Source organism: Psittacula echo, assembly GCF_963264785.1.
Source record: "Psittacula echo genome assembly, chromosome: 2".
Classification (NCBI taxonomy): Eukaryota; Metazoa; Chordata; class Aves; order Psittaciformes; family Psittacidae; genus Psittacula; species Psittacula echo.
In genome coordinates, this window is record NC_137737.1 from 15786235 (window position 1) to 15798499 (window position 12265).

Below are 12265 nucleotides of genomic sequence, written 5' to 3' on the forward strand. Positions count from 1 at the left end.
GCCCGAGGCCCCTCCTGCCTGCGGGGAAGCCTTAAAACACCCTGGCGAGGAGCAGAGCCCCGCACTCGGGAGCCCCGACCCACGGGCAGAAAGAAGCGCCTCTCTGAGCCGAGAGCCGCTCCGCTGCAGCTACCGCCGTGAGTGCCGCGACGGGGCGGGCTGGGGACGCAGACGGGCACGGGCATGGGAACGGGACGGGACGGGGCTGGGGCGCGGCCCGGGGGTGGGCTGGGGAACTCGCGCTCGTGCCGCCGTCGGGTCAGGTGTTGACGGCCGCTCTCCTCCATCCCACCCCGCCGTGCAGATGCAGGGCACTGTGAGGCTGTGGGTGTCGGTGCTGACTTTCGCCCTGTCGCTGCTGGTCTGCCTGGGGACGCTGGCAGAGGCGTACCCCTCCAAACCGGACAATCCCGGCGAGGACGCTCCCGCAGAGGACATGGCCAGATACTACTCGGCGCTGAGGCACTACATCAACCTCATCACCAGGCAGAGGTAGGCAGAGCGGCCGGGCCAGCATCCCTCTTTCTTGCTCCCTGAGATACTGTTTTTCTTGACGAGGCTGAGGGGAGGAAAGCGGGGTGCCCCCACACCCGGGTGTCTCGCCCTGCTTCCCTCACCGACACGGAGGAAGATGTGGTGCGCTGGCTTCCTTTAGAGAGGGGCAGCACCCTGAGTGGCCTCTGGGTCCGGAGCTGAACTTCCACCATCCACGCTGGCAGAAAGGGGCAGGGATGTCGATGCTGCCTCTGCTCTCACAGCCCTTTATAGCCCTGGCACAGATAGGCTGGCAAGAAGGAGCACAAACTGCAGGGCAGTGTGCATGAGGAGAGTCCCCCAAAAGAGGGACAAAACATAACTAATCTCAGAGATGGAGAGAGGTAGACAGGGCAGGAGGAGCAGTGTCCCACTTCTGTTGCTGCCACCGACTTCGGTTAAGATTTTGATGGGCAAATGTGCTCTTCTAGCCTTAGTGAAGAGTTGTAGTAGTCCAGATGCTTTGTGATTTGCCAGCTACCTCATGCAGCTGTGAGGGCAGAAAAGCACTAGTACCCACAAAAACTCTCTCAGAACCACAGGCAAGAACCCTAGCCCAAGCTGAAAGAGTGTGACCTGAACTTGCCTGGCTCTAAACTGGCTTTCCAGGGATGACCGTGCTTGTCAAAGCAGGGATAAAGGCTCCATCTGAAAAAGTGCCAATTATTATTCAAAAACTGTTTTCTTTGGGAACATCTGTCCATTTTAGACTGTGTGGTTAATAGAAGTTTCCCCTGAGGTCTCTGAACAGTGTGTGACCCAGAAGAACTTTGACATATTTATCAATTTGTTTAATATCAAAACCAGATGGGAGGTCTAAAATTAGGCTTTCATTTGTTCTTCTAGAAGTCTGAAGAATTAAATTAGAAGGGAGGCTATCATGTAACTGAGAGCTTTCCCAGCAAACCCATAACACTGTCTGCCAGTGCACTAATAGCACAAAAGAGATGAAGAGGCTGATAGAAACTTCAGTTCTGAACCTTTAAAGCAATATTCACAACTCATTCATGTGTATGGCATGCTTCTTCATGATAGTTCTGTGCTCAGATGACTTCTGCCCTAGATTCCTGCTATAATAATCCGATCCTTGAGTTCTGCCTCTGCTGCCTATTTCCCTTGCATGTGGTGGGGTCTCCAGGCTGGTCTCTCATCTCTTCTTTTGTTTCTTTCATAGTCTGATTTCAAAGGTGGTTCCTCTCCAAAAGCAGGTTATATTTCAAAACAAACAAAAGAAACCCAACCTAACAAAATGAGCCCTTCTTTCTGTATTCAGCGTCTGTTTCTGGTGTATGCCCTGTATACTTGCTTTAATGTTGACTGTGTAGCTTTTTTCCCTGATTTCTGGGGTACAAGCACACAACTCAGAGACTGAGACTTTTTAATTCTTCTGTGTGGATTTGGGTTCTGAAAGGAACAGAAATAGTTATTGTTGCTGATGGAGAAAACAAAGCAGAATACAAATTTTGTTCTTCAGATCTTACCTAGATTTCTCACCCACCCTCTCATATTTAAAGGGAACAGAATTGATCTGGAAGCACAAGAAAGCCGGCAGAAAACCCCCACCTCAACAGCAACACATTTCATGATACATATTTCAAAGTTAACTGCATAGGTTAACTGAAAAAGAAAAGCTGTGCTGTTTCCACTGTGTGGGGAATTAACAGTGCAGAACTAAAGTAATTGCCACCTCCGTTTGAAAAGCTCAGCTGAGCTCCTGGAGGTTCTGTGTTCCGACAGTGACACAGGCACTTGCAAAATGAATCAATAACTTTTGCAGCATTTAGGACTGGTCTGTTTCAGATGTGCTCAAAGCTTGCTTTCTTCTTACAGCTTTTTAGCTTTGACTTTTGTCCATGGTACTGCTTGGGAGCCCTGTAACAGGAGGGATGTCCATGAGCTTGCCCTGCTTCTCGTGAGGGTCTGTGAGCAAGCCATGCTTGGCTTCTAGCCAGACCTTGTTCCTGTAGCCTGGTCAGTGTGCAACTGGTGAGATGGAGCACTAAAAGCACATTGATAAGGAAGTTAATCTTTTCTTTCCCTTCAGGTTCATCTGTCTTGTCTTGTTTGATGTTTTCATGATTATGAATAACCTTTTGGCTCATCCTCTTGCCTTCTGCTTCTGACCTAACCAAGTATTTGAGTGTCATTCCCCCCTAACACACAGGGTCTTCACCCCTGCTCCTATGAAGCTTCTTCCTTCCAGACCACCTTTTTCTTCTTCTCTTCCTTAGACCTTGTCTATGTGGCTGCTTTGCTATCTCTCCTTTGAGATCCTTCTTCAGATCCATCTCGCTGAGCTTTAGACATCTGTGCCCATCAGCTTTACACTCCTTTGAGATTAGCTGAGGGAAACTTGTAGAATGCAGGTCACCAGGATGCTGTAGCCTGTTCATGAGTCTATGGCTGTTCAGTGCTGCAGCAAAACAATAAGGCCATTTCTGCTGGAGATGGCTTGAACTATAGGTAGGGCAGAGAATATCTGAAAGTGTGTCTGAGTTAGGCTGTACTGATGCTCCTGCTTCATGTCAACACCCTTTAATGAAGAGTGAAGCAGATTTTGAGATCTTGGGTTTTCTGAATCAGACCCATGAAATGCTTCTGGAATCCCTCACCTCTTGTTCCTGGGCTTGGACATTGATGGGATTTGACTCCCAAGACCAAAGTTCTCATAAGAAGCTTTGAGATTTCATTGAAATCTGAGATACTATGTCACTAATCAGAATAAGTATGTTTACTCTTCCATGCCTTTGACATCAGCTTGAGTTGTGGGTTTTCAGCATGCCTGGTAAAAGACCTTGATATCTCAAGCTGATCATAAAATATGACCAGGTAATTTCACAAAGCTCGGAGCCCCATTTTTCTAAAACAGTGATGATAATTTGATAAGTGTTTCTCAAACAGCAAACAAAGGCTTTATGTGTTCATGTTTTCTCAGAGCTATCCAGGGTAGACAAGGAGCAAAGCATGAAGCAGCTGGAGCAAAGATCTCCCAAAGCATTTGCTTCAGTAAGAAGAGATTGACTTTGTCCATGGGCTCATTTTAGTATGTCTGTAGCCTGGTTGTTTTGCAGTGGCAAAATTACAGGGCAGACAGGAGGCTCAGGCATCTGATACAGGAAAAGCAGCCAGTTGGTCACAGTCAGTGACCTCCTTGTATGCAGCTCTGCTGTGTGAGGACATTGCGGGTCCATCCAGCACAGGTAGCAGCACTGGTCTAGCCAAGGCATGGAAGGTGCTCATATAAAAGGTATCTCCCGAACACAGCTGTCTTCATATTTGACCAAATCTCTGCACTTTGGGGGACTGCCATCTACTTCTGATTCAGACAAAACTTTCGGAGCGATTAGCAAGAGTTTTGCTCAAGTATGAGCTGTGGAGCAAGCTGTTGATTTGTTGCATCGATTTCTTTAACATAACAGCAGATTAGATTCCCCCTCAGTTGAAGTCCAGGTCACATCCGTATTAATCATAGTAGGGAACCAGAAAGAAATAAATCCCTTTGTGGTGTTGAAGTGCAAGGTATTTGATTCCCCATCATGCTTGATTGCATTATTGTAATAACATTTTACTATGTATGGCTGGTTCTTTTCAGATACCTGCTTTCAGTCAGGTATCTGACTGAATTTCTTCTTCTTTCTAAATTGCTTAGATTAAGAAATTTACTTTAAATTTCTGAAACTGATGCTCTGTCTTTCTGGAGCACAGATGGTGTACTAGAATGAATGAGGCGATGTAAAAATACAAAGAGTTGAATAAAATGATTGAAAAGTGACACGTGTTTCCAATTTTCAGGAAATTATGCCATCAACAGGTAAAACTGCTGGCTTTTTAGGTATAGTTTAGGAAGGGTTTGTTGGATTTTGTTTCTGCCGAGTTTAGATCAAGTTGCAAGAGAAACATCTTGATAGCAATGGATAAAATATAAGTCCTTGCTTACACCTTTGATTTTTCTGGAGTTAGAATTTTCCTCAAGTGGCATTCACAAAGCTGTTATCTGTTAATGTGCTTTGTGATTCAGACTGATTACACACACAAGTTATAAATCATGATCTTAATGCTTTCTAACCAAGGGAGTGTTTGCTCCTAAGAGTTATCACTCTTAGGCTAATGAATCCTTATAGTGATGAAATGTCTGTCAAGCCAGCTGCTCATTGTCACTTCTGTTTTCCTGGCAAAAGAGAGCAAATTCCTTCCCAAGAACCAGGAATTGCAAATAGAAAGACACCTGTTGTGTAAATAAAGGTAGCCAGTGGCATCCCATTTAATCAGAGAAGAATTCTCAGTCAGAGTTTTCTTTCACATAGTCACATAGTTCCAGAGTGACGATCACCTTGGGGGTAGCTCAGTTTTTATGACCTAATGTACTATGTGTTGGGCAGCCCCAAATGTACTAGCTATCTTAGAAAATCTTGGCCAATTCCTTGGCTAATATGGCATACTGAGCTTTGTTTTCTGTTAACTTCATAGATAACAATACCTCCTCATTTACATGTATAACCTGAGGAAGGATATGGTAGCACCTAAACCAGTGAGAAAGTTAATAAAATTATGGAACTGGGTTTGAGGGCAAGAGTGACATGCTCTGAGGTCACATTATGTGCAGCTTCCCGCCTCTTCATGTTCACGTTGGTAACATACAAGGTTCTAGAGTATCCAGGAACAGCCACCAATTTGAGAAGTATTTAGGTTTCTCAATGCTATAATTCAAAATGATTATGGAAAAATACAGAAAAAAAAAAAAGAAGTACTGAAAAATGGACATTTTCTCACATGGCTAAGTCAAGTTAATCTAAAATACTTGCTGAAAAGTTGTATTTATGTCTGATCTACCAATATTTTTTTCTGAAAAAAGAAAAGATTGACCAATGGTTCTGGTCTTAATCTTTATTTTTAAACACTGACATATGTCAAAATATCATTTTTTTATCTTTCCTTAGATATGGAAAGAGATCAAGCCCAGAGACACTGATCTCAGACCTCTTGTTGAGGGAAAGCACAGAAAACATTCCTAGATCCAGGTATGTATGAAGAGTTTTTTAGTGGCGTACAGTTCTCATTTAGATTTAAGAGTTTCATTTGTTATCAATAAATATGTTTCACAGGGAGAAAACATATGCCAGCAACAGATGGGTAAGCATGTCCTTAAAAGCATAAATTCCTGTTTTGTTAAGAGCTGGAACCACACATGATTGCAATAAATGCCTTAGCAGATACAATATAGTCTGAACTCCCTGTTTCCCGAGTTTGGGAGCAGGCTATTCCTGCTCTTTGAAGGAAGGGAAGCATTTCCACACATGCGTCCTATACTGGCCTTTATTACACAGAATTGTATGATGTTGATTCCTTACATACTGGAGCCCCAAAGATGGCCCATTTCTACTCACTTGCTACTCAAACAAGTTTAGTTTTTTCCTCTAAGGATGTATAAGTGGTAAATAAGTACATAGGTTAACTTGTACACAAATGCATGGCTAGGACTGGTTTTTAAAAGAAACTGTTTCACATTGGGTTTGTACCTATTATTTCTCAAAGGGAAAAAAGGCCTTTACGTTTCCATTTGCACTTGGTTCAAAATAACAGTGGTTTTACAAGTAACAGTGGGATTTCAAATGTACATGCAGTATTTATCTAGTTAGGCAACAATACTATGGCTATATTGTAAGATACTGTAGTAGTGACTACAGTTTACACAGATGAGGAGTATGTTGAAGAAGTAACATGTAGAGGGAGTTTTGGCTCATGAAAAAAAATACTGGTTTCAGTTTTATTCACAATCAAGCTCAGTTTAAGCCTTTACTGGTACCCTGAAGTTTGCTGATAATATATCTACTGCAGAAATAAATGTTTTATGCAGTAGTCTCCTCAGGAGTCTACAAGCAAATGCTCTGCACTTTCATTAGCTTTGCAAAGGCTCAATTAGAGAAGTTTAAGTACTTAAATGTAATAATCTGTAGCACTTAACTTGGGGCGCTGATCTTCTTACTGAAAGGTGACCAAAATCTCTACTGCCATCAAAGGAGATTGTCCATGAGATTTGCAGATCTGCGCATAGGGAGACCATTGACTTATAGTTTGATGACTAACCACAGCTGTGGGGATGCAGTTTTCTCTGCAGATGCTTATGTAAAAACTGCATGGAGTGCAGTGAAATGTATTAGACTATTTTGTGTTTGGTAATGACAAGGCAGAGCCTTCATATAATGGAAAATTTCCACTGCCATGAATTTGAGGCAACACACAGGGTAGTACAAACTCCAATACTCTCTGTAATTTTCACCCTTTCATAAGAAAACTTTATGGTTATTATTATTGTTTCAATAATGCTATTTATAACACACCAGGGAGCAAAAACTCATGAGCAAAATAACAAACTAGTCTGCATTTAAGATCAAGAATTGATGAGAAACAGATTTTTATTTCATACCCCCTGTAACACTATAACAGCACTTTAAACTGAGTATAGTATTTGTCATTCATCGATGACAATTATGGGAGTACTGGGAACAATGATGTCTAGCTTCCTATGGATATGTTTTCTAGGATAAAATCCTGCATGGATTCTGAACCCGACTCCAGATTTTCCTCCATGTGTGGACATAATTAAGTCTTCTTTCTACCCAGTTCTGTGTTTCATGGCACATCAGGAACTTAATTCTCTTGAGATATCTGTGCCTCTGTCTGACTTGGTTGAAATCATCCAGAGCATTTGAAAACTGGTGGGGAAGTTAGGGGAGGCACAGTTAGGGAGAGCCCCACAGTTAGGGGAGTCCACAGGGGTGAACTGCTGACACACAGCACGAATGACCAGGTACAACACGGCTGCCTAAGTCTTCTTCCTGAAGAAAGCCAGGCTGAATGAATGAAAGGCACCTGCTGTTGTTCTAAACTTAAATTAATGAGGTATATGTTTTAGAAATAGTTACATATGCAGCCAGTTAATGGAGCAGATTTACGAGTAAGTTCTTAAGACAAAAACTTGATATGGCCTGTTTCTGATCTTGTGAAGTCGTGAGAAAACATTTAATACTCAGTAACAGGATGTGTCTCTTCTGATACTGCCTTTTGAAAAGTTAGGTATCTAGTGTGAAATAGTTGTCTAGGCTGCCTTTGCAGCCAGTCAAAGATATGGTTATCCCCAAAATGAGCCTTCCATCCTAAAATGGGCAGGATATCAATTGCCCTCTCAAGGTGTCAGTGTCTCTCCAATGACTGTGGAGGCAGACTAGATGTTTAATCAAGACAAGATGTCCAGCTCTTAGATGGGAAAAACTATGGCACATGCATTTCCTCTGGTCTTTCTCCATGTGCTTTCACTTGTTGACTTTTCTTTCTGTGTAGACAGAACAGGTGTTTGCAAGCAGAGGACCTCTGGATCAAATCCTGCTCTCAGCACCCCTTTCAATACATTTCAAATGTTTGATATTGAGCAGTGGAATACTATGATAATGTTTTAGGATGGTGGCTGTGAACTTCAGTTTTGTTTGAAGGTGTTTACAGCACGACATGATTTTTTTTAGCTCAGTGGAAATTGTTTACTCCTGAGCCAGAGTGAAAAATATATCTTCAAAGAATGTTTGTATTTCAACATATCATAGTTTTCCAGCTGAATTTCAGTAAGTGCTACTTGATGGCATAAAGCAGCTTTGCAGCCAATCTCAGTGATATAAAATATGACACCAAGCAGCAATATGGAGGGGCAAGTTCTGGTACCAAAATACAGACTTCTGGCCATCCACAGTGCATCTGCTTTGATGGGAATTGCATATACCATCTACAACTGCAAATATGCATATGTATTCCTTATTGCTGCTTGTATTAACATTAAAATTTTACATAGTTCTAAAAGGATTTTTCAGAAGGGGCTTTAAATGTGTTTAATGAGGTTTTTTATTCATAATATGTATTGCAGGTTTGAAGACCCTTCGATGTGGTGATGGGATTTTCAGCGCTCCGTCAAAACTTTTCCTAGTTTTCACTTCATACAGCACACCTATGAAGCAAATCGTAGCGTCATTCCCAGTGCATGCAACCATTGTACTGAATTCTGTAGACTTTTTCCTTCATCATATTTGTATATACCTTTATTTAAATAAATTATTGTGCATTCCAAAATATAACATCCTAAATGAAAACAGTCAACTGTGTCGTTGGTATAGCAAAGAGTTGTTTTAAAAGAGTAAAACTGAATTATAATCTCCCTGCAGTCTAAAGTATTACGGACAACAATAGTGTCACAGTTATTAGAGTAATTAGTGTGCAAAGTAAGATAAAGACATCATTTATTGTGGCCTCAAACTCAGCTCAGCTGCTTGATTTATGCAAAACTGTTCAAAATAATTCATCATAGACTACATAATCTAGGAAAATAGTGTTCTGAGAGGTGATTTTTCAGAATGACCAGACTAAAAATTTACTTAGTACTTACATTGACAAATGAATTAAGATTAATAGCATCTTCAAATTACAAAGGAATAAGTCACTGCCTAATTCTGCTAACTCTTCAGAACTGGTTTGAAGCTTGGCTGTAAAACTGAATTACGAATTTTAAATGAAACAGATGTAACATCTTTGTTTTGGCAATTTGCAAAGCAGTAGAAAATACCTAAAGTAATTCATAAACCAAGACAAATCTACAGCTATTTGTGCCAGTAAAAATATGTCTTAACATTGCCAAAGGCCTTGTAAAGGAGCACACTGATAAATCACAACTCTTTGGGTACCTGCAATCTGAACGTTTCTCATTTGGAGCCATTTGTGGTTTCTGTTTCAACCACAGGAAGGTACTTGGAACAGGGATTAGGGGAACTGTCTTCAGGTTTTCAGGTTTTCATTTTCTTTTTTTTTTTCCACTGTATGTATTCCATCACCAGCCTAATGGGGGACAGACACACTCTCAAAGCTCCTATTCAAAGTAACATAATATTATGTTGCAGCATGTTACCCTTGTTCTTAAGGGGGTTTAATTCACAGATATGTATCTTGCAGTATATTCAGGATCCATATTGGGTATGACACAAATGTTGGTCCTCGGTTCCTGATATTTAGGTACAACTTCTTTTATTTAGACACTGTGACTAAACACTGCATAATAAAGCACATTAAAAAGTTCCAAGCTGGAAAAGAATCAGCATGAAGGTTTAATGTGTTTACATCTCCTTCCCGCTTTTCAAACATTTCCGCATGTTTGTTACCCCCAGGCGAGATGTGTCAGCACAAGTTCCAGATTTCTATAAGTGCACACTGAGTACATTCGCAAAGCGTTACCAGGACTGGCCAGCTTTTGTGGCCACACTGTTTTCAGTAAAGCATAACGTATTTTTCCTTTTCATAAAACACATGGGTGTTATTGGAATGGGCAAATTTTTCTCTCAGCAATGGTATAAACCATGGCCAGCCAAGCCAGTAAGTGATAATGTTCAGAGGAACTCCAGGATGGCCACAGGTTGCTGGGGTTAGCAGGTGCCCATCAACTGCAGAGCAGGACCTGCTGGGTTAGAGTCCACATAAAGGTCTGCTTTGAATAATTATTAAAATGAAAACTGGGAATTAGTGAGGTGTCTGCTATACACTATCTCCAGCTCCTGGTAATTCCTGGAATCTCTCTATATATTAATGACCATGTAAATGATAAAGCCAGTAGGTAAACTCACGTTGCTTAGCACTATCATTACAAATCTTAGTGGAGAAAGTGTGAGTTAAAGGAGCATCAGTGAATGCTAATTGCTTGTGCTGAGCTGTTCCACTCAATTACCTGAGTTTTCTTGAACTTCAAAAACATCCATCTATATAGAAAAGCTAGAAAAATCTAAAAAATGTCAGGTTTGTCATCTCATGAGCTGTCAAAACCAGAAGGAAGGCAAAGCACTCACACAGTGTTTATCTATCCACAATGTGCTATGATTTTCTTTCTAAAATCTTCCTGTGTTCACTGGGGCAGACACAATATTGCTGTAGAAGTCCAGTGCTTCCTTGTGTACTTCATATAGAAATCTTGACAGGTCAGAATATTGAAAATAGTGGATTAGCTCTCCAAACTGCAGGACAGACTTAAAAAATGAGCTGTGAAAGGAAGATAAATGCTGGATTTGTTTGGTGTAGCTTCTGCATTTTGACTTTAGGGTTAACTTTTTCATTTTTTTTTCTCTCTAACCATGAGAAATCGAACAAAGGCTGAAATTTATGTCAGAATATGAAGAAATGACAGGAAAAACAAGAGATGAGAACCATAAAAGTAGGTGATAGTATTTTCTCTTTTATTTATTGCAGGTTTGAAATCATAAGGAACGTACATAGATAAGAGCAAAACATTTAAGAGAGTCCACCTTTACCTTTGACAATTTCTGTAATTATGCCCAACTTTGATTCAAACAAAGAGGAGATCTAGATGATCCCATGTATCTCAGAGATGAAATTCTCTTTATCCTTTTCTATCTCCACCCCTAGAATCCTAATCCATTGCAATGCTTTCAGCTCTGAAAGTCTTCTGTGCCAAAAGACACAAATTCCCCAGTCCTCCTCTGATGGGTATTTCACTTCTCCGTACCCATGGAGTGAAACGTTGTCCCTGTGACTGCGGTTTGACCCAATTGAGTGGCCTGGTTGCCCCCTGCCCTCCTGCTGTTCCACTGCTGCTCTCCTCTGGTGAAGGGGAAAGAGCCATCTGTCAAGCTGAATTTTCCTCACTTGTCATTTGAGAGGTGGAAACCCTGCCCTGGTAGCAAGAAGAAGGCATGGACAGCCTTCTGCAAGGCAGGGCAGCTTTGCTCTGCTGGACCATCCTGAACACAGGGGTTCATGGTGTCCCTGCTCTTGACGGGGGGTTGTAACCAGATGATCTTTAAGGTCCATTCCAACTCAGACCGCTCTGTGACTATGACTGATTAGGAAGGAGAAGACATCCCCAATGCGACCTCCACCATCACCTGCTAGGAGACACAGGGAAGCAGGGAGGTGATGGTGGTATAGAACTGGAGAGTATATGCTAGTGATCTTGATAGATGTCCTGGCCCAGATCAGACCCTGGAGGCTGCAGCACTGGTTGCACCAGGCAGGCAGCTGCTCTTCATCATGGGTATGAGGAGGGAAGCAGGGGACCCACTACAGAGCCCCAGTGCTTGTGTTACCAGCTGGTAACCATTAGCCACTGAAAGTCAACAAACACTTTAAAGCAAAATCCAGCAGAAGATAGGCCAGAATTTGTTGTGACAGGGCTTCTATTTGTCATGTGAATTTTCCCTGGGAATATTTCTGAAATCAGAAGAAGAGAAAGAGCAGAATACCAGGAATGAGCAGCCATGGCTTTGTAATGCAAAAGTTGAGAGGAGAACATGCCTCCTTTGCATTTCCAAGCTGAACTATTATAAGATGTGGGTGCTCTTCATTTTCTTTTGTACAGATGCTTTATAACACCCCCTCACCTTTTCCCCCCAAAATCTTCAGGTTAAAAAAAACCACAACAAAACCCTGGTAAGAATAAATTCCTTTCAGGAAGGCTTTCATTTTTCAAGTGTTAGGAAAAATTGCATTAGGAAATATTTCCTAGAACACCTTTCCTTTCATTAATTTGTGTTTTCTTGTGAAATCAAAAGCATCACAGGTTTTAATTGCTTTCAAGGTTCAGTCCAGAATATTCTTCTCTAGATGTTAACTGAAAGGAAAATATGCCATCGTCTTCCTTCCCACCCTGCACAACTCAGCTGTTTCACAAGCAGAGTAATTGTTACTGGATCTG

At 41.6% G+C, this 12265-nt stretch overlaps 1 protein-coding gene across 1 annotated transcript; it reads left to right on the plus strand.

Annotated features, from left to right (window-relative positions):
* Nucleotides 1–304: 304 nt before the first annotated feature.
* Nucleotides 305–8468, plus strand: NPY (neuropeptide Y; the record flags this gene model as incomplete). The annotated part of the gene is made up of 3 exons (XM_080610787.1): nucleotides 305–492; nucleotides 5472–5552; nucleotides 8444–8468. 3 exons carry the CDS (start codon nucleotides 305–307, stop codon nucleotides 8466–8468), a joined length of 294 nt encoding a protein of 97 aa, XP_080466913.1.
* Nucleotides 8469–12265: the final 3797 nt, after the last annotated feature.